This window comes from Heloderma suspectum, chromosome 13 (assembly GCF_057233095.1).
Source record: "Heloderma suspectum isolate Gila_16-S chromosome 13, 16-S_ref, whole genome shotgun sequence".
Classification (NCBI taxonomy): domain Eukaryota; kingdom Metazoa; phylum Chordata; class Lepidosauria; order Squamata; family Helodermatidae; genus Heloderma; species Heloderma suspectum.
Genome location: NC_139470.1, coordinates 25,882,931 through 25,906,552, shown reverse-complemented (window position 1 = coordinate 25,906,552; position 23,622 = coordinate 25,882,931). Strand labels below are relative to the sequence as shown.

At 43.2% G+C, this 23,622-nt stretch overlaps 1 protein-coding gene across 6 annotated transcripts in view; it reads left to right on the top strand.

Moving 5' to 3' along the window:
• Nucleotides 1–19,890, top strand: part of HORMAD2 (HORMA domain containing 2) — a 51,913-nt gene extending 32,023 nt beyond the window's left edge. For all 6 annotated transcript variants that reach the window (XM_084819357.1, XM_084819354.1, XM_084819355.1 and 3 more), the window contains one exon: nucleotides 19,545–19,890. In XM_084819357.1, the coding sequence (XP_084675483.1) occupies nucleotides 19,545–19,624 (80 nt within the window). In that variant the 3' untranslated portion in view covers nucleotides 19,625–19,890. The remainder of the gene's footprint in view (nucleotides 1–19,544) is intronic.
• The last annotated feature ends 3,732 nt before the right edge of the window (nucleotides 19,891–23,622 follow it).

The window sequence follows — 23,622 nt, the reverse complement described above, 5'->3', positions numbered from 1 at the left end:
CTTTGCATTGTTCATTTAAGAAGGCCTTCTTGTCTTTCCTTGCTATTCTCTGGAAATCTGCATTCACTTGGATATATCTTCCCCTTTCTCCCTTGCTTTTTGCTTCCCTTCTTTCCTCAGCTACTTGTAAAGCCTCATCAGACAGCCACTTTGCTTTCTTGCATTTCTGCTTCTTTGGGATGGATTGAGTTGCTGCCTCCTGAACACTGTTACGGACCTCCATCCATAGTTCCTCAGGCTCTCTGTCTGTTAGGTCTAATCCCTTAAATCTATTCCTCATCTCTACTGTATATTCATAAGGGTTATGATTTAGGTCATACCTGAATGGTTTAGTGGTTTTCCCTATGTTCTTCAATTTAAGCCAAAATTTTGCAACAAGAAGCTCATGATCTGAGCCACAGTCAGCTGCAGGTCTTGTTTTTACTGACTGTATAGAGCTTCTCCATCTTTGGCTGCAAAGGACATAATCAATCTGATTTCCATATTGACCATCTGGTGATGTCCATGTGTAGAGTTGTCTCTTGTGCTGTTGGAAAAGAGTGTTTGCTATGATCAGTGTGTTCTCTTGGCAAAACTCTATTAGCCTTTGTCCTGCTTCATTTTGTACACCAAGGCCATGCCTGCCTGTTATCCCGGTGATTTCTTGACTTCCTACTTTAGCATTCCAATCCCCTATGATGAAAAGGACATCTTTTTTTGGTGTTAGTTCTAGAAGGTGTTGTAGGTCTTCATAGAACCGATCAACCTCAGCTTCTTCGGCCTCAGTGGTTGGGGCATAGACTTGAATTACTGTGATGTTGAATGATTTGCCTTGGATTCGTACTGAGATCATTCTGTCGTTTTTGAGATTGTACCCCAGTACTGCTTTTCCCACTCTTTTGTTGACTATGAGTGCTACTCCATTTCTTCTAAGGGATTCTTGCCCACACCTGAATTAAATTCGCCCATGCTTATCCATTTTAGTTCGCTGATTCCCAAGATGTCGATGTTCAATCTTGCCATCTCATGTTTGACCACCTCCAGCTTACCTTGATTCATTGATCTGACATTCCAGGTTCCTAAACAATATTGTTCTTTACAGCATCTGACTTTCTTTTCACCACCAGGCACATCCACAGCTGAGTGTCCTTTTGGCTTTGGCCCAGCCGCTTCACTCTTTCTGGCGCTACTTGGAAATTCCCTTTGCTCTTCCCCAGTAGTATATTGGACACCTTCCGACCTGAGGGGCTCATCTTCCGGTGTCATATCTTTTAGCCTTGTGATACGTTCCATGGGGTTTTCTTGACAAGAATACTGGAGTGGGTTGCCATTTCCTTCTCCAGTGGACCACATTTTGTCAGAACTCTCCACCATGACCTGTCCATCTTGGGTGGCCCTGCACAGCATAGCTTATGGCTTCACTGAGTTACGCAAGCCCCTTCGCCACAACAAGGCAGTGATCCATGAAGGGGAGATATGCCATATCTATGCTCTAATCTTGACTTTGGACAACTCAACTGCCCTGGAAATCTCCAAGCCTTTACCTAAGGTCAAGTCTGCTTCCCTCAGCAATCTCTGTCATACTCTAGTGTCCTGTATTTCACATGTTAACCAGTTCCTTATCAAGGAGTCTTTGATATCTCAACATTGCAACTGGCTGCTAACATCACAACCCATTCAGGCTAACCCCAGTAGTTCCTTCATATTGTAACAAGGGTGATGGAATATCTCAGAAGGAGTTGGGGAAATCAAATGTCTCCTTTTTGAGTGTTGATATGAATGCTGTCCATTCCTCAAACTGGATGGCTCTAATTTTGGGAATCAGGTGGGTTCCAGTCCTCACCATCTACGTATGCAGAGGCTTCAAGCCATTGTTGGTCCCCCCATTAAGACATATAACTGACAAAGACCAGCACAGGCTGTGCTCTCTGCAATGCTGGCTCCCCACAGTGTGTGCAGTCAATGCAGTCATAGGAGAGCTGATTTGACACAGAGACCAAGAGACTGAACCATGTGCTGGGAAGTGCCATGTGCAAATCTTGCTTCTGCCATAGAGGGCATTTCTACATGAGGCTTTTATCCTGCACCAGGGTTTCTACTTCTGGATTCTTTGCGGGATTAAGATTGGCTCCTTTACACATGCTTTTTTCCAGGGGTTTTCTTTCTCTGCCTTTCTCTGTGTTTCATTATACAGCCACTAGATGATGCTGTGGTATTGCGGAATTGCGCAATTACATGCTATAAATATAACGCCATTCAGAAACATGCTGCACTTTCCTTGATCTAAAAAAATCTGCAATAATGGTTGCATTGCACAGGAGGGGTGCTGGAGAAAGACGATGTCATGTAAAGGACCCTCAAACTACCATGGGTGAACAATCATGAGCACACAAGAAAAGCTTCGTGTAGAAAGGCTCACTTTCACCTTAGGCAATTCACTCAGTCTCTGATCTGAAATATAGTCATACTTTACATGGAAGAATTTCTGAGATAATGTACGTGAAGGACTTTGAACACCCTGAAAGTGTTATATTAATTATGCTACTGGTGATTTTGCAGATCATAATAATATTTCTTTAAATGTTGTTTTAAATGTCTGCTTAATCATCATAGCAGGCATGGGAGAAAGAAGCGGTGCTCAACCAGGCAATACTTAAGTCCGGCACAAAGGGAATGGGATAGGGTTCATTTTTTTCAAAGATGAAGATAATAATATGCATTATATTGTTGTTGTTGTTGTTGTTGTTCAGTCGTTCAATCGGGTCCGACTCTTCGTGACCCCATGGACCATAGCACGCCAGGCCTTCCTGTCCTATGCATTATATTGTTGTTGTTGTTCAGTCGTTCAGTCGTGTCCGACTCTTCGTGACCCCATGGACCATAGCACGCCAGGCCTTCCTGTCCTGCGCTCTCTCCCGGAGCGTGCTCAAGTTCATATTCATTGCATCCGTGATGCTATCTAGCCATCTCATCCTCTGCCGTCCCCTTCTCCTTTTGCCTTCAGTCTTTCCCAGCATCAGGGTCTTTTCCAGGGAGTTTTCTCTTCGCATTAGGTGGCCAAAATATTGGAGCTTCACCTTCATTATCTGTCCTTCCAATGAGCACTCAGGGTTGATTTCCTTTAGGATTGACTGATTTGACCTCCTTGCAGTCCAGGGGACTCGTAGGAGTCTTCTCCAACACCACAGTTCGAAAGCATCAATTCTTCGGCGCTCAGCCTTCCTTATAGTCCAGCTCTCACATCCATACATTACTACTGGGAAAACCATAGCTTTGATTAGACGGACCTTTGTCGGCAAGGTGATGTCTCTGCTTCTTACTATGCTGTCTAGGTTGGCCATAGCTTTCCTCCCAAGGAGCAAGCGTCTTTTAATTTCATGGCTACAGTCACCGTCTGTGGTGATCTTGGAGCCCAAGAAAGTAAAATCTGTCACTGCTTCCATTTCTTCCCCTTCTATATGCCAGGAAGTGATGGGGCCAGATGCCATGATCTTCGTTTTTTTAATGTTGAGTTTCAAACCAGCTTTTGCACTCTCCTCTTTCACCCTCAACAAGAGGCTCTTTAGATCCTCTTCGCTTTCTGCCATTAGGGTGGTATCGTCTGCATATCGGAGGTTGTTGATAATTCTCCCAGCAATCTTAATTCCGACCTCTGATTCATCCAACCCGGCATTTCTCATGATGTACTCTGCATATAAGTTAAATAAGCAGGGCGACAATATGCAGCCTTGTCGTACTCCTTTCCCAATTTGGAACCACTCGGTTGTTCCATGTCTGGTTCTTACTGTTGCTTCTTGACCCTCGTACAGGTTTCTCAGGAGACAGGTAAGGTGGTCTGGTACTCCCATCACTTTAACAATTTGCCACAGTTTGTTGTGATCCACACAATCAAAGGCTTTAGCGTAGTCAATGAAGCAGAAATAGACGTTTTTCTGGAATTCTCTTGCTTTCTCCATGATGCAGCGAATGTTGGCGATTTGATCTCTAGTTCCTCTGCCTCTTCTAAACCCAGCTTGTACTTCCGGTAGTTCTCGGTTCGCATACTGCTGAAGCCTAGCTTGTAGGATTTTGAGCATCACCTTGCTGGCATGTGAAATGAGCGCAATGGTGCGGTAGTTTGAACACTCTTTGGCATTGCCCTTCTTTGGAATTGGAATGTAAACTGACCTTTTCCAGTCTTGTGGCCACTGTTGAGTGTTCCAGATTTGTTGGCATATTGAATGCAGCACTTTAACAGCATCATCTTTTAGGATTTTAAATAGCTCGGCTGGAATACTGTCATCTCCGCTAGCTTTATTGTTACTAATGCTTCCTAAGGCCCACTTGACTTCACTCTCTAGGATGTCCGGCTCAAGTTCAGTGACCGCACTATCATGGCTATCAGGGACATTCAGATCTTTCCTGTATAGTTCTTCTGTGTATTCTTGCCACCTCTTCTTAATCTCATCTGCTTCTGTTAGGTCCCTGCCTTCTTTGTCCTTTATCATGCCCATCTTTGCACAAAACGTTCCCTTGAGATCTCCGATTTTCTTGAAGAGATCTCTAGTCTTTCCCATTCTGTTGTTTTCCTCGATTCCTTTGCATTGTTCACTTAAGAAGGCCTTCTTGTCTCTCCTTGCTATTCTCTGGAACTCTGCATTCAGTTGGGTATATCTTCCCCTTTCTCCCTTGCTTTTCGCTTCCCTTCTTTCCTATGCATTATATTACATTTATATTATATGTGGGAAAAGATATTGCTGTGCTTCTATGCACATCTTGCATGTTTTTTTTTAAGGAAAAGTTAAGGGGGGCAGGAGTATTGCAGTTGTGGCCCAATGGAATAAAAGATACCCATTCACCCAGTGCCAGCCCATGTCATTTCAGTGCCTGGAGCAGAAAATCCCCAAAATGCATATGATAAATTAAATAGCTGACAGTTTGCTGTCCTGTAATGATGTCCTCACTGCCTCAGTTTTCCTGGAATTTTTTATTTTGAAATGGTGACATGACATTTTCTCTGAAGGAACCATTGAGTAACACTCAGGGCTCCCTTGAATCTCTTGCATAAAAAATTGGAAGGGTATGATTTTGCACTTCTTCCTTGAGTCAGCAATCTGAATGTGCTGACTCACTGAACACACACTGAACAGAGGTCCTCATTAAAATGGCATGATTCATGCCTCTTCCAGATCTGCATTTGATGGCTTATATTAGGAGCCAGCGCACATTAGTACTGGGCACTCCACAGCCAAGGAGTAGATGTGGGCCCATTGTCCCCTATTGTTTCTGGTATGGAAGTCATTAATTTCTAGCCCACACAAATTCTCATTTTTGCTGGTCATTTTCTCAGTGGGGAAACTTGATCCCTGTTTTGCAGAGCTTTAGACATGATCATGTGGACCACTTCAGGGGGAAAAGGAAACTAGGTTACTAGACAAAAGCAGCACATTGTCCTGGAAATGCCATTATTTTGTGAATGATTCATTCACTCTGTTCCATATCACAGGGACTTTCCCTTCCTCTCATTAGGAAGTAGGTAAACCCACTAAATGGTTGTTAGCACATAGCTCACTGGAATCATGGGAGTGGCAATGAAACAAAACCACAACATCTCATGGATTCAAATTGTGCCAAGTGCAGCAAAATGTACCTGAGGCCAGAGAAGCCAGAGAATGTAGAATGTATGATTTTGTAAATGACTCTGTTTCTCTTCACAGCCTAGTACAACCGATATAAGTTGAAGTACTTTGCTTAGAGAAGATAACTACACAGTATTGTAGTTCTGAGGTGCTATTGCTCTGAGGTGGGAGTGGGGTAGGGGTAGGCTTGCTCCTTATTTCTGCTGAAATCATGGCTTAAATCCTAATACTTCAGCTTCACTCATTTATTTTTCATGCTGACATTCTCTTAGGGAGGTCTCAGGTGAGGCTTTTAGGACACCATCACCCTGTTTCCTTCACAGAATTTTAGAGGTGGTCCAGACAAGTTTATCCTCCACTTGTGACCCTCTGTGTTTTTCCACTGCTTCTTCTTATTTTTTTCTTACCACAGAAAATCTGTTAAGGAAAAAAAGACAAAATAGCTGTGCAGTGTCTTCTGACTGATAGCACTAGGAGCACTCCATCTCAAAGCATCCCTAATATATTTTCAGCATTAGCTAAATCTCACCTTTTCAAAGTAATCTAAGTTCTTTAACGTATGTCATATTCTGACATACTGTTTTAGTAGCCTGGGCTATGAAAGAGAGATACAGTGACATTCTGGAGTGCACATCAGACTACCTGCCACTGCGTGTGAGAACAGTGCTACAATACAGCCACTGGCTAAGGGAGTGTTGTGTACCCACTGCTACAGGTACCATTTTTTTCCATTGTACCCTTACCCCCATTCACCCAGAGCCATGCAAACTGTTGTGCTGAAGGTTCAGTGGCCACCAAGAATGGCAAACAAGTGCCCCCCCCCCCTCTCTGTAATGTTTAGTTGAATTCACCATTTCCTGAAATCACATTTGTCTTATGATGTGGAGCGAGGGTCTGGAAATACAGAATGTCATGACATCAGGACAGAGATCAACTAGATATTATGGAGGGGGAAGCCAGACACATGATTTCCATTTTCAGCAGCCATTTCACATATAGTGAGACGCTTAGTTTTGCCACTAAATCCCTTTTAAATTTCTCTAGTGCTGCCTGTTAGCAGAAATGAAACTCTGCTATTTCAAAATACCATCTTAAAGGCCCCTCCACCATTTGTTGTTGTTGTCAGTTAGCAAACAGCTTCACATTTATCACAATGTTTGATGTATGGGTGTACTAGTGTAAACTTGCTAACTGCAGTTTATTAAGAAACTTTGTTTTAAATGCAAGGCTCCAATCCCAGAAGGAGAAAGCATCTATATAAGATATGTGTGACCATTAAGCAGGACAACGAGGAAATGAAATGCAGCAAGACTGCTCAGCCCAGTCTACATGGAAATGGAATGAGAAGCGCTTTCTGGCTATATCTGGATTTTCTAGGGATGGCGGAGAATTTCTCCCCGAAACTTCGGGGGGCCGAGCGCCAACGTCTTCGGCCCCCCGAACAAGTTTCAGGGAGAAATTCTCCGTGCCCCCCCGCCCCCCCCCCCGGGACGGGACTTACCTTTGCCGAATGTCCCTCCCGGCGGCGGGTCCGGCCGGCGGTTCAGCGGGTGTTCGTGCGGGGCGGGAGCGGCAGCCGGTCTTTTGACCGGCTGCCGCCGCCGCCATTCCAAGAAAAGAAAAAAAAACAAAAACGCCCCCGTGATAGGCTACGTGACGATTAACGTAGCCTATCACGGCTAGATTTGCAAAGTCAGCCGTGATAGGCTACGTAAATCGACACGTAGCCTATCACGGGTGACTTAAAAAAAAAAAAAAAAGCGCGTACGCTAATGGCGGCCCCCATAGGGAGCCGCCATTCCCGTTCCTTATTTGGTCGCTGTAGTCTACGTAAAGATTTACGTAGACTACGGCGAAAATAAGGGCAACGCTTATTAAGGAACGGGAATTCCTAAAGGGCAACGCTTATTAAGGAACGGGAATTCTTAACGGGAATTAATAAGGAACGGGAATGGCGGCTCCCTATGGGGGCCGCCATTAGCGTATGCGCTTTTTTTTTTTTAAGTCACCCGTGATAGGCTACGTGACGATTAACGTAGCCTATCACGGCTGACTTTGCAGATCTAGCCGTGATAGGCTACGTTAATCGTCACGTAGCCTATCACGGGGGCGTTTTTTGTTTTTTTTTTTAAACTTTGGAGTTCGTGGCCGGGCGAGGCGGGAAGCCTCCTCCCCGGCCTGAATTTCGGCCGGGCGAGGCGGGAAGCCTCCCCCCCGGCCTGAATTTCGCAGGGGGAGCAGCGAAGCGCCTCCCCCCCACCGCGAACAAGCTTCGATGACAGGTAAGTGACTTTCGTCCACCCCTAGGATTTTCATGAAATTGCTTTGGTCTGTCACGGGCACATGCAAGAAAAGCGGAGTATACACTACCTAAAACCCACTTTCGCAGGTCACACAGCACTTGAAACCCCCATACTTGGGGTTGGGTAGGTAGAATAAAACTGAACATCTGCTGCTCAGCAAATGAGAGAGACTTGTTTCCCACCCCTGTCCACACTTCCCTGCTCAGAGAAGTTTACTGGAAGTGCTGAATTAAGCCCCTGTAGTTTACCCCACACCTCTCCCCTCTCATCCACCATTGGGATATTATGGAAGATTAAAAGATACTGAGCTATTGTGAATGGGTAAAACAGGTTATATAATCTGAATGGGTGAAGCAGCTACTGCGCTATTGTGATAGGGGAAAACAGGCTATATACTGTGAATGGGTAAAGCGGCTACTGTGTTTTTCTGAATGATCAAAACAGCGGTATTGTGCTATTATGAATGGGGAAATATTGTGAATGAGTAAAGCAGCTACTGCACTGGCTACATATTGTGAATGGGAAAACAGCACTACAGCGATGTAGTGAAAGGATGAAACAGCATGAAGTAGTGCTAAGTGGGAAAGTGTCAGGATTGATTCTGAGCACAGGGAGGTAATTAGCAGCTCAGATTCAGAAGAGGAGCAGCCAGGACTGGGGGAGGCATTTTCACAAGCCAGTTCATATATGGGTAGGTATGCTTCTCAGGTTACCAACTCCCAGATGGCTGAGCATGAAGCTTCCTCCTTACCCCCCCTCTGTGAGAAGCAGTGAGCAGGAGGGGGAGGGGCTGAGGACTGTGACCTAAGATATGCGAGGCGGCAGCGCAGAGCCAAGACGGAAACATCAGGGGTGGACCTCAGACAGTCAAACTGGTTAGCGATGCGTGGGAGGCTACGCAGGGAAGCATCACACGAGGGGCGGGACCTCCTTCCCTAAGCTAGCCTAGCCAGATAGCCTCACTTTCAAAGTGCGGGCAGCTTTCGGTGATCCCATTTGAATCCCCTGGAGGCATTCCTTTATAGCCAGAGAGTCTTCGAGGATTTGCATCTGTAATGAACCTATGAATAATGACTTAAAGGTGTGAAACTGAAGCCTCACATTTTGTGTGTGTGAGAGAGCTTAAGGAAAGAGGGGCCCAAGGGATTTGTGACAGAAAGAAAGCCTGTGTCCAAAAGCGCCCTACTGTAAATGGGGGACGCAGGGGAAGGAGCGACCCCACCCCTTGGCCATGTCATTGCCAGGTTACAGAGGCATGCCCAGGACTCAATGAGGGGGGGGGGGAGACAGGGCACACTGCAGTGGAATCGTGCAGGAGCCGCATTTAAGGGAAAAATGACGCATTAAAAGGACTTTCCGAAAATGCACCTTTTCCAGAGGGAAGCTGCAGGGTTGCTGCGGATTGGCGACAGCGTCATCTGTCATGAACGACCCTGATGTGCTCTCAGCACTGAACTGGCTGTGTAGATTGGCTCCTAGGCTTTTTACACACCCTAAATAAGGGGTTTTCCGGGTAACTGTTTGACTGTACAGGGAAAGTATACAGGCATTATTAAATTCTTGTGAGTGACATTTAGGTCATTTATTGTTAAATTTAATACTCTTCCATTAGCCTGGCTGTTATGGTGTCTGTCCTCTAGCTGGCACACCTGTTGCAGGGAAATTGCTCAAATAACAATTTGCTGCTGTTAGAAAAATGTGATCCCCCCTCAATAAATAACTAGCTCTTCAGTTCTCTCTCATATACCCCCACCCCCTAGTCCAGTACTGGGGGTGGGTATGACTTTCTCTGAGAGCAGCTCCTTTCCCTCCTTCTGCTCCAGGAATCCCCAGCCATTATCTCCATCCCTAACATTGTTTGTGGCAGAATGGCTTCTTTTCCAGGGATGGCTCCAGAGGAGCAACAGGGTGGAGAGCAGAAAGGGATAACTCTTCCATTGTTTTGATTCAAGGGAAGTGCAGAAGCAACGTCTGTCTGAAAAGGAAGATGCTAATACGAGAACTGTCCTGGGAGTAGATCTCAAAAAAATGAGAATGCCTTTCTTGCATAGTCACTTTTCAAATCTCAACACATTCAAAAGGCAGTGGAGATGCTTATGTGGAAAGAATTTCACAGAAAGCGGTGGCTTAACTTCTCACTTGCTTTTTGTATTTTCCCTCACCATATTTGGTAAAACTGGAGTTACTGGGGTTTTCAGAAGTGCTTGCTGTTCCCTAATATTTTTTTCTGCTTGATACATCTGTGTGGCTGATTCACATGACCAGTTTGGTTGGTGATGGCATGGCAAAGGCAAGACAATTGCCATTATGTGACACTGCTTATTTCCTGAGGAGGAACCTGCTTATTTCCTGAAGATCCTTGATCCAGGTGCCCCCCACCCCCACCATCAGAAATTAGTTGGGTGGTTCCTGGAGATAAGCCTTTTCAGCTGTGACACCCCAACTGTGAAACATGCTTCCTTAAGAAGTGCACCTGCTGTCTATGCTGATCGAACTTCAGTTGCCAGATAAAAACCATTTTATGCTCTAGTGATTTCCCTGGTTGAGTTTGCTCCTGATGTTATTATTGTTTTGGCTTTACTGCTGCTCATTGTTTTGGCATCCATGTTTTGGATTATGTTAGTATTGGCTTTATGGATCTTTGTAGTCTTGATATAAGCTGCCTCAGACAATTAATTGGAAAGGGGAGGTATAAATGTATAAGATAAATAGATAAACTTTGACCTCAACCATGAACTCACTAGCTGGCCTTAGGAGAGCCACTATTAGCCTCAGCCCCCTATCTACAATACTAACCTGCCCTACAGGCATGTTGTAATGATTACTCTGATAATGTATATGAAGTTCTTTGCACCATATACATAGAAAATACTTTATTTATTAGGAAAATGCATGGCCTAATAGAAAGATATCTGAAAATGTACAAGCACAGAAAAATATTACAAGGTAGAATAACCCTGTATGAAGAGCTATGGGTGAAAAATAGAAGAGATTTATGTATTCATTTCCTGCAAGAAAATAATTATCTCAAACACTGGCACTCAACTATTTATCTCTGACTCTTATCATTGTGCTGTATCTGACAGCAACTTCCTAGAGCATCTTCGGAGCACATCCGGAGCATCATAACTTAAACAAGAGTTCAAAGCTGACTTTGGCTACTTTCAGAGGAAGGGAGAAATTTGTGAAAATGTCAGGGAGGTTGGCCTAGCTTAGTTTTTTTAGATGAGGTGGCTGTGGGTGTATATCTTTTTTAAACGTTAAAGAATGAACAGCAGTTGGCAGTTCTGTCATTCCCATGTGAATTCTGAACCCAGAAATGTGGACGGGAGGATGCATAGAGCATCATGGTGGTTCGAATCTTCATGAGGTTTTTTAAAACGTTTTTTAAAAGAACACCCTGCCCCAATTTTCAGGGGCATTTTCACCTCTTCCTCCCATAAATTACCAAAAAAGCTGGGATGAAAGTTTTGGCCCACCTCTAATTTGAACTAATACCTTGGCAGAGAAAGAACTATAAACTAAAATGAAGTCCATGACACAACAATTTTCCCCTCAGAACTGACTTTTTTGTACCTTTATGATTAAAGCTACTCAAGAGTTTTTCTTAGATGCTGTGGTTCCCTTGGAAGAACTACATAGCCATCCCTGGACCAGCCAAATGATGTCCCAATAAGGATGTCAGAAAATGGCAGCTGGCCAGCACTCACATTGTTAGCTGGAGTGATATGTAAAGTGCAGTTCTGAATCCAAGCAAGCACCATTGTGGATTGCCTTTGGTGGTGGGAACATGACCATATTAGTCATATAGTCTAATTGGTCTAACCTGTTGGAGCATATAATACTAGGATGGGCAACGTGTGGCCCTCCAGATGTTTTGGCCTACAAATCCCATCAGCCCTAGCCAACTTAGCCAATATGTGTGTATGAGAGGAATGATAGGAGTTGTAGGCCAAAATATCTGGAAGGCCACAAGTTGCCCAACCCTGTGTTCAATGCAAGTATTAGGCATGGTGTGGTAGTAGATTTCAAGCACGATTAAGAGTAGCAGAGTTGGAGACAAGTGTGACCTGCCCCATGGACATTTTCATGCACAAGCCCCATTGAAAGTAGATTTGCATGGGAGAATAGGCTGATGGATAATATTGCCATAATATCTGCCTTTATTTTGCATGCGGGCAATGTTTCATTTGTCACCAGCGTAGCATTCATTCGCTTCAATGGCACTTGTACAAGAGAATGTGCCAGGGTGTTACACGCCACATTTTAATTAGTGTATGTGCATGCTATAGGGAAGTGCCATTTGCAGGCAGTTTCTTCATGAGGCACCAAAATGTTTTGGTCTTGGACCAGCCAACTCTGCATAAGGCACAGCAGAAGTTCTACTTATGCCCTTTTAAAGCCCCAGCTATTTGAGGAGGGTGGGCAGGTGGTAGTGGTGGCAGTCAACTGGATCTTGTATTCTTACCTTCTCCAGTTCTTGATGCCCAACTCTTTAAAAAAAAAACATCTCTCTCTGAAGTAAGACAGTCCCCTGCACAAGAGCTGGACTCTTCCTCCTTCTATGATGTGTGGATGAGGGTATCACTGCTGATAGTCAGCACTAACAGAGAAACCTTTCCCATAGCTTCCTATCTGGGATTCTATTTACTCCTAGGACTTGTTTGGAAATGGTTGCTTTCTAACCATTTGAGGTTTCCTGCTGTTCTATAAAAACAGTTTACTTTCTGGTTAAGGTAAAATGTTATTTATGCACAATCTAGAAGAAAGCACTGGGGCCCTTCTGCAAAGGAAATGTGGTTACTGTGGTTGCTGCTCTATGTATGCTTGAGTAAAATTGCAAGTGTGGGCCAGTGAGCTTGCATGGGAGGTATCAGGGTGGGGTTTGCCTATGTAACGCTTTATGTGCTATACCTAGAGCAGTATATAATCCATGTATTCCGCTTTTTCAAAAACAACAACCAGCATTCTGCATTTCCTCGCTCAAATTAAACTATACATTAAATATATTAAATATATGACACATTAACACCCTTTCCTATGACCTGAAGCTAGCACAGCCCTCTTGGTCCTGTCTGGACCCCCCACCCCCAACAAAACTTAGCATTTGTATAGTGATTTAGGGTGTTCAAAGCACTCCACATACGTGATCTCATTAAACCTTTCGACAATTTTGTAAGGTAGGTTAATAGTCCCATTTTACAAGCAGGGGGAGAGACTCAGAGAGAGGGAATAGTGAACATAGAAAGCTGCCATATCTTGAGTCAGACCATTGATCTATCGAGCTTGGGATTGTTGACCTTGACTGGTACTGGCTTTCTAGAGTTTCAGACAGCTATTTCCCAGCCCTATCTGGAAATGCCAGGGGTTGAACTTGGGACCTTTTGCATGTGCTGTACTACTGAGCTACAAACCTTCCTCAAGTCTAATGCTAAACAGTGACTTCACGGCTGAGTTGACATTTGTACTGGGAACTAAGTAAACTCTTGTCTTCGTTGGCATAATGTATCCTTCTTCCAAACATGCTGTCAGTCAAAATAAATAAATAAATGATCTGTAGCCAAGCTTCTCAAAATATGAAACCAGAATCTCTACAAACTTAGGAGCTACTTCCTGCTTTCCACCACAGTGTTAGTATGGGAAAACTAAGAATGTCTTACTGAGCACTAAGGAGAGGGGCAAATTGAGGCCACTTTGGATTGTTTTAGGGCTACCGAAGATACCTTAAATGGTTATTATATAACTTTTAAATAGTATTTTATGTACTGTGACATTTTCCTTTCTAACTAATAATGTTTTTAATTAGAAGTCTAACCAAGAGTAATCAAGGAGGGTCAGCATGTCAGTAGCATCCTTTATGACCTTTGATGTCAACCTTGAATAGACTATAGCGTAGGCACTGTTGTTGCCCCTCTTCTCTGAAACATTCCCGTCACCTGGATGTAAGTAAAGGACTACTAATGAAATATCTGTTTCACTGAAATATAAAAAGCTGATACTCTTAACACCAGGTTTTTAATATCACAATTTGACATGCCGACACAATTAAATGAGAATCAGATGATGGACTCTCAGCCTTGGACAGTGGATACTAACAAGGGATAAATGATCATAGTGATTGGATGAGATTGACTGGGCTTACCTTATTTTAGCATTGTAACACATTCAAGAGGCCACAGCTCTCTAGAACAGTGGTTTTCAAACTATGTTCTTCTGGTGAACCCTGGGGTTCCTCAGAAGGTTATCAATTGTTCCTTGGTGAGAAGATCTGTAATGTTCTGACGAGCTTGCATAAGAAACAGGCTCCCCATCACTAGGGGTTTTCCTCTGATATGCAGCCTAGGGAGGGTGTTGGGTGTGTACGTCTATGTCAGACTCTCAGTTCAAGCAGGGCAACAGTGAAATCCAGCAGGCCTATCCAGTATCCCAGGTGTACTGGGTGTGCGCTCTAGAATATTCCCCAGAATCCTCTGCAACATGCTAAGGTACATTCATGCAGGTGTTCCTCAGCAGATAAATTTTGGTCCTTGGAGGTGGAAAATATGCAAGCCATTGCTGCGGACTAAAGTTATATAGAAGCCAATGTGTCTAGATTTATAACACATATTATAATGTTGTAGTATCACATTACTATATTACGTGATTATTTGCCCTGAAAGAGCAAGGCTTGGGGATACTCTTGGATCCAACACTGCCCCTAGTGTTTCTTTATTTATTGTTGTTTTAACCATCATGGTCTTATCAACTAAGAATATCCCTACATACATACACATAGATGCTCCAACTCTATCCATTAAACATAAAAATTCTATAAAGTACATAATTATAGAAACTCTAGAAAGAATAGAGTTTTAAAACAAACATCTCTATTAAAAATAAAATTAAAAAAACCCTACACCTTTATATAAGTAAACCCCCAAATGACCCGTTAGGGATCTAATAGAATATAATCAAAAATAAATAAAATTTAAAATAATTCTTTAAATTGAAAGTGCAATAAGTGTGAAATAAAACTACTACAACAAAGCATCAAATTAAATAATTACATTTCACCATATTAGTTTCAGTAAAAGTTCTCAGTTTTTGAGCAGCCACTGCGAATCTCGCAACTCTATCCATCAGAAATTTATCAGAATCAGATAGCAAATATATAATTTTAGCTTGTTCATCATCATCAGGTATATCCCTTAGCAATTTCAATATAAATTTTGCTCAAGGTCCCAAATACAGAGAACAATATTATGGATAGTGCTGAAGGTCCTCTACTACCTGGGCTTCGCATATACCAAAGCGCTGATCTACCGGTGTTTTGCAGCAGCAGCCTTCTAAGTATTGCGAGGGCATAGACTGAAAGCGCAATGTCAAGAATGCCTTTCGAAATGAAGTAACTGACGACTCCTGTAAATATTTCTGAAATCCATGAGTTAATTTTAAAAAACGCAACTGAGGAGAAAACAATGAATTTTGAATTGCCTCTAGGTCTTGTTGGGAGTAAAAATCACATAGCTTATTCTTTATATATTTACGAATCTGATCTAGAGTCCATTTCGTGATCTCCCCAGGTATTAAACCAAAGGCTAACATTTGGTGTTCACAATTTGCTATCCAGGTGGCCTGTCCATAGGATTTCAACTGTTCTAAAAACATTTTCTTGAAAGCCTAAAATCATCCATATTTAGAAGTTTAAAATAGTACATAAACAAACCTAAAGAAAAACCCCATGAAATTGTACTGGCATAATCCCTGTCTCTGCTGTAATATTGGCTGTAGGGATAGAGTGAGGCAGACCAAGTAGTGATTTAAGAAATTTATTTCGGGTAGTTTCTAACCGGGTTGTTTTTGTCAGACCCCAGTTTGCTCCCCCATTAGTCAACTGTGGGAGCACTTTCCCCATATGTATTTTCAAGGCAGGGGTAATCATATTGCCACCTTTGGTTCTAGTAAAACCCAGGACAGCTTGAAAAGATCTTAATGCTTTCAAAGCTACAGCCGCAATATGATACATCCAATTGGCCCTATCAGTGAACCATATCCCCAGATAATTAAAGTGTCTCACTTGCTCGATTACTTGTCCATCCAGGACCCACTTGTGGTTAAGGAAGCTTGCCCCAAACACTACCATCTTTGTCTTGATATAGTTTACATTGAGATGTTCTTTATAACAGATTGTTCCAAACTTTTTTAATAAGCGTCTCATACCAACTTGAGTATATGATAGCAAGACCACGTCATCAGCATAAAGCAAAAGTGATAGGTTTTGGTGCAGAACAGGGAAATATTCTGAATATTTACGCTCCAATGTTACAACATTTACATATAAATTAAACAACAGAGGAGCTAATAAACAGCCCTGGCGTACCCCCATTGAGGTGGGATTGGCTCAGATAGCTGGCCATTCAAGCCTACTCTCACTTTCATATGTGTATCTGAATACAATATTCTGATAAGTGTAAATAGCCGCCTATCAATATTTGTATTCCAAAGTTTTATCCACAGCCTTTCCAGATTTATTCTATCAAATGCAGCTGTAAGATTTACAAATGCTGCGTATAGATATTTCTTAGAACCCATCACATACTTATTAATGAGATGGTTTAACATGAAACATTGATCAATGGTACTTCTTCCCTTCCTGAAGCCTGCCTGCTCTTTTGCAATAATATTGTTGGACTCGACCCAGTCTTCCAGTTTAATCAATAGGAATCGTGCATACAATTTTGATGTCATGTCCAGCAAACTTATAAGTCTGTAATTACCTGGGTCACTTTTATCTCCTTTCTTATAAATTGGTACTGTTATACTTGTCTCCCAACCCTTAGGGAGCACCCCATGAGTATTTATGTATGAAAAAAACAGTCTGGCAAGCACAGGGTACCACCAACTTGCGTTCTCAAGAAACTATTCTGGAGGTAACATATCTTCCCCTAGTGCTTTATTATGCTTGAGTGCCTTGATCAATAATTTAATCTCTGAAGATGTTACCACAGGCCACAGGTCAGTTTCATTCAATTCTGGGAATTTAATATGAGAATACAATTCAACATTGGAGATTTTTGAGTTAAAGGCTTGAGCAAAAAAGGCTTCCCATTCATCAGCTAAAATACATCAGCTTTCAGTTGCTTAGATTTCTATGCTACTAAAAGCCAAAATTTAACAATCATTCCCAGCTGAAGCCTGTTCTAACTCTTGCCAAAGTTGCTTACATTAAAACATTTTCTTCCTCTTTAATAGTAATTTATACTATCTTTGTGGTCGCACCATATTGGAAATCAGAGAGTCATTTCCATTTTGTTTTATTTTCCTTGCATACTTATTCAGTTCTTGTTTCTTTTTCCTACATTCATCATCAAATCATTCTTCACCAAGCTTATATTTACTCCCTAGACTACTAGGTTTACTTAATAATGGCTTTAACTTCTGTATCAGATCATTATAGTTATCCAACACCTCTGAGTCCTTCTTCAGGAACACCTTCCTCCAAGCAATCATATCTGGACTAAAAAGTAGGTTTCCTACCCTACTTTGAACATTCAGGTCCCATCTCAACCTACACTGACCATATTGTGTATATATAGGAGTTTGCCTTTCCTTTAACATCGTGGATGTGTTAATTTCCAAGTCAATCAGCTGGGGTTGATGGTCGCTTTCTGGTTTATCCCCCATGTGGAAGTTCTTAAAATAGGGAACTGCTCTGGGTGACAACAATATATAATCAATTACACTGCCACCTCCAGAAGAGGAGAAAGTGAACTGACCTTCCATTTCTCCCATCCCCGACCCATTACAGATGGCTAACTGGTTACTGGTACTTATAAATAACCCTAAACAAATTTATACCTGGTTCATTAATGATCTTATATTTTGATACTCTAGGAGCTAAATCCACCAGGTCCTCATTCAATAAACCAATTCTTCCTGCCAAAGCTGCATTACTATCTCCTATTCTACCATTAAAATCACCCAACACAATAATAGGTAATAGTGGGTGTTCCTCTATAATTTTCTCTATCTGACTATCTAACAAAGCCCAGATATTACTTCCAGGGATCGTAGAACTCAACATTCCCACTATTTGTCCCAATAACTCCTTCATCCCAAGTACTAAGTCTTTAATTTCCAAAATGGTATTACTCATATGATTATGGCAAACATCATGTTTGGCCTGAGATTTCATAATAGGATTTACATGCTGACTTAAAGATTTCGTCTCCTTATCAAAGCAACTAAATATAGGTGACTCATCAGCCATGCCGAGATCAACAACCTTCCCTTTCTCATCTCCTTCCCAGTACTCCACTCTACTATTCCAGTACTTCCAGCCAGGGTAGATAAAAAATTTCCCATTCTCAGTTTACCAAAGTCCTCATTCATATATCTATTTAAACAAATACTACCCAGCACTTGATCATTTGTTGAAGACACAGTTAATAAGTCAATGGGAGAGGTGGTATATACATCTGTGAGGGGTAAATAGCTGCGATCTGGAACAGGTGCCAGTTTCCCATGCCCCTGTACAAAATCCGTAATCTTAGTTTGAATTATCCTTTCCTCTGGCATACCATTAACCTCCTTGCCAGATGGACTATTTTCTTCCTTCCCAGGGAGGGAAGACAGTAGAATGCTAGCGTCCTCTATAGCAGACATAGATATAATAGGGTTTGCCACCCTTCCGTTATTTTTTTTAGATCTGAAATTGGAGTAATATCCACTGTTATGCTCCTCTGCACCTGTTGGATTGCTGGAGGGGACAGGGTGATGTCAAATGCCATCCCATAGTCATTAGTATGTGTCTGCTCCATTTCAATCACATCCATTATCACTGGGGGGTCTAATACCACAGGGAATATTGGCCTGCGAGAAAGTTGGTGCTCCAGTCTGGAGCAGGGCAGGCGCCTGAAGACAGCCAAGTCCCCAGCTCGCTGTCCTCTGAGGGAGCCTGTTGCTGAGGCAGCAAGCAGTTCCTCCATGAAAATCCAGGTAACTACACTCCCAGCACAGAGCCATGGATAGGATGAACTGAGGGCTCCCTCCAATTCACCTGGCTTCAAGGGCACTACAGCGTAGTGCCTGTGAAAGGCAGAATTCAGCAGCTAGGATTCTAACTGCTCTGAGTAGGTGGCACCATATTACACCAATTCTGAAAGAATTACATTGGCTGCCTATTCCCTTCCAAGCCCAAATCAAAATGCTGATGCTTACCTTTAAAACCTTAAAAAGCTTGGAACTTAAATACCTGGAGGAGCACATCCTCACAGACCAACCTGCCTGTGCTTTAAGGTAACTGCATGGGGCTGTTCTCCAAGTGCCTTCAATAAGAGAGGTGTATTATGAAGGCACAAAAGGAAACGCCTTTTCTGTGGTAGAGCTCTGATTCTGGAATGCCCTCCCAAGGGATATTTGCCTGGTGTATTCTTTTAGGTGAAAAAGTATTTGTCCAGGCATTTTAATTGGTTTCTAACTAGTTGATGAGTTGTTTTATACCTCTTCTTTTATTTTACAGATTGATGTTTTACTTACTTTAATGTTGTATTCTCTTATCTTGTAATGATGCCCTAGAACCCTTTTTGTGGGTGAAGGGCAGTATAGGATTTAGATAAATAAAATACTAAAGCTCCAATAATCTTTTCCTTGGTGGCTCTTGCAGACACGGAGAGTAGACTTTACTTTGAGCCAAGAGGAAGCAGGTGGACCAGTGAAGAAAAGGAAGGTCAGCACACCAGTTGATTCAATTCCTGCAGCTCAGAAATGATGGCTGCCATGGAATCAGAAGCTTTCACCATAATGTACTAGTAGGCATCTTTCTGGTTCTGTGTTCTATTTTTTTATCTGCCATAATTAACTGTCCATACACAGTACATATTTTTAAGGGACTCTATGTAGTTTCCTGTTTTAAATTCTGTTTAAAACAAATAGAGAGATCAAGACAATTTCCATGGCCAAGTATTGTGGCCAGCCACCTTGATGTGTAAGTAAACCAGAACTGAACCACACTGTTTTTGCCTTTTTCCCTTATTTCTACTCATTTCAACTGGTTTTGTGTCTGTGTCCTGGTTAATTATCACCAAGGATGTCATGGTCTGGAAATACAAATTGTAGCTCAAACCATAGCAGGATACAGTAGCCAAGCATCTACTTCCCCAAGCAGAAAGTTCTACGGGCAGTTGATGTAGGATCACGTTCCTTGTAAGACAGCATGCTGGATACTTGCATTGTTTTCCCTCCAAATTCTGTTTATTTACAGATATACATGGAACAGCTAGGAAGCAACCACTCATACAGTGCTCACCATTAAAGCAACATTAGTTCTCCGCAAAGCGACAGCATGCATTAGCAGCTCTGCTTCCTCCAAAGGCTGCTTCTTGCCAGACAGCAAGACTTCCCCTCTCCCCATTGGCTACATTCAGATCAAACTGCCAACCAGATGTGAAGTTTCCACTAGCTAGTGACCACCAGTCATCAACACTATCAATGCATCTTCTAGCCACCACTAACCAACTGCTTGGGGAAATGGGGAGCTAGATCAGGGCCTACAATCCTTATCTAAGAAACTAATTAAAACCCAGAAAAAAGGTTATTTGCTCCTTTTGCATGGCCAGACAGTATCTAACTGACTCATGCTAGTCATTTCTAGAAAATATTTCATTTTTCTGTTCAGGACTTTTATCTAGATATTATGGTTTCTTCTTACTTCGGAAAAAGTGTTTTGCTTTTTGACCCAGCATTTGATATACTGTTAATACATACCTATTACAAAAGCAAGAGGGCACTTGCACAGAATATTTATGCATAACTTTAAACATTTTCCTCATTATGCACGCATTTTTATTTTAAATCATCAACATAGTTTTCTAGTGTAGGAGATGCCACATGTAGAAGAGCCTAGATACTAGGGCTGTGCATGGACCCGCTGCTTCATTTTGGATGTTGCTTTGGACCCTCCTAATCAGCCCCGCTTCGACTTGAACCAATTCAGACCCCCTCCGCTTTGACTCAGTTCCAGATCCGAAGTGAGATTCAGATATCCAGACCACTCAATTTGGGTATTTTCCCATTGACTTGCATGGGAAAACACAAATGGTCATAACCTTTTCGGTTTTCATGAAAAATGCATGAAACTTGGGAGCCTGTGTACTGACATGGAGGGGATCCCACCTGCCAAATTTCAGACAGTCTGGCCCAGTACTTTTTGTGCTAGGTGCAGCTGAAATATGAGTTTTCCAACAAAAACTCTCAAAGCAAAGAGCTATACCTCTCAACGCTCTGCCACCGCTGTCTCCTGCCTGCTCGTCTGTCTGTGGCCATGTTTCCATGAAAACAGAAGGAACAGCTAATAAAGGAGTACTGGATTTTTTTTTAAGGAATCAGCTTTGCTGCAATATGGTCCATGTAAGGCTCCACGAGCAGGTTCTCCAGAGCAGTAACAATTGCTTCACAGAACATACTTCCTAGAGGGGGTTGGAGTGAATGTCATCTGACTGGCAGGGGATGCCCAACCAATAAGAGAGGCTTCTCCTCTTCTCTCCCCCTTTCTCCTTTCCCCTGAAAGTCCAGATGCTCCTGCATTTAATGAGCAAACCTCATTGAGCACAATGTGAGTTACTTCTGAGTAGAGAGTGCTTGTGCTGGAAAGAGAGCAGTAAACACCAGGGGTGTATGAAACCCCACTTACCTTGCTCCGCTGGGGTCCGCGGGGGGGAGGTGATCCATTCCTCCCCCCCGGAATCCTCTCCGCTCCGCGGTGTGTCCACGGAGCCGCCAGCTGGGCCGATCCGCAGCTGGGCTGCTGTGGACGCAAATGGCGTCCTACATAGGGGACGCCATTTGCGTCGCTGCTGTAGCCGTGATAGGTTTATGTAGCCTATCATGGGCTAAAGCGGGGATGCAAACGGCGTAGCGGACACCATTTGCGTCCCTGCTTTAGCCGTGATAAGCTACGTAAATATTTACATAGCCTATCACGGCTAAAGCAGCGACGCAAATGGCGTCCCCTACGCAGGACGCCATTCGCAGCCACACACTAGAGCAGCGGCCGGCAGCGGCTGGATCTGGACCACTGGAGGTAGGTAGGATCCGGTCCGTGGGGACTTCGCAGGGTGGCAGGGGGGATTGCTCCATTCCGCCATGGACTCCGGGAGGCCAGATTCTAAAGAATTCTCCGCCATCCCTAGTAAACACAAAAGGGACTGGGTAAAATGAGGATCCATAAAATTAAAAAGGGATCCTCGTGATTTCATACGATTTTTAAAGGGGAGACCCACAAAACCACCATCCAATCACAGAGCACATTGTCCTTGCAGAGTAAATCCCCTAAACCACCATCATATCACAGAGGACATCTGCCTCCACGGACTGAACCAGAAAAATCACAGATCTGCCACTCGTGGGAACAGCCACAGTGCAAAAATAGAGATCCAAGGCAGGGATCCCCATGGATCCTCATGATTTTTACAAGAAACATACCCCAAACCACCATTGTATCACACAGCACATCTGCCTCCACAGACTGAGCCAGAAAAATCACTGATCTGCCACTTGCGGGCACAGCCATGGTGCAAAAACAGGGATCCCAGGCAGGGATCCTGTTGATTTCATATGATTTTTACAGAGCAGATCCTACCATCATATCACAGAGCACATCTGCCTCCACGGACTGAACCAGAAAAGTCATGGATCCGCCACTTGTCAGTGCAGCCACGGTGGAAAAAATTGGATTCGAGGCAGGGATCTTCATGATTTATACAAGAAAGATAGCCCCAAACACCGTCATATTGCAGAGCATATCTATGCCCACGGATTAAGTGACAAAAAACATAGATTTGGAGGCTTCATAGCACCGTCATGTTATAAAGCCATGGATAAGACACCCAATTCAATATGGATCCTCTGAATTTTTACATTGGGTTCCCCTGCCCCACCCCCAACCCCATCAAAGCACAGAACTCATCTTTGTCCAAGTATGCACACTAAGAAGCCCTGATCTCCTGCTTCCCAGCAGATCCCAGATCTTCTGCTTCACCTCAAATGGTGTGAAAAATCATATGAAATCAAGAGGATCCCTACCTCGGATCCCTGTTTTTGCACCAAGGCTGCGCCCACAAGTGGCGGATCTGTGATTTTTCTGCTTCAGGAGACAGATGTTCTCTTTGATTGGATGGTGGTTTGGGGAGTCTCCCCTTTAAAAGTCATGAAATCATGAGGAACCCTTTTTGATTTCATGGATCCTTGTTTTACTTTCTTCCAACACAAAGACAGAAATCAATCCCCATTTTAACCCACAGGATCTCTATAACGCTGTGCCTTGTCAACTGAGGAGGTAAAGCGCTGGTGGAAACACCCCTGAGGACTGCTAGCCATCTCCTGCTCATGAGGAGGAGATGGCTAGCGAGCTCTGGGGGTGTGCATTGCATTGCTGGTCGGCTGTCCTTGACAGCCGACCAGGGAGGAGGAGGAGGTGCATTGCACACTCCTCCCCCGCTGATAGCTGTCTCCTGCTTGCGAGGAGGAGACACCTCGCCTTCTCCTCCTGCCTGGGCGATTCACAGTGCTTTTTGCATATAAGTCCATGGGCACACATAGACTTATATGCAAAAAGCGCTGTGAATCGCCCATATACTCAAGATGCGTGGCACTTTTTGCATATAAGTCTATGTGCACATAGACTTCCAGTCGCCATGCTTTTAAAAAACATGGCGATCACCATGGAGGCATAGGGACTGGCAAGC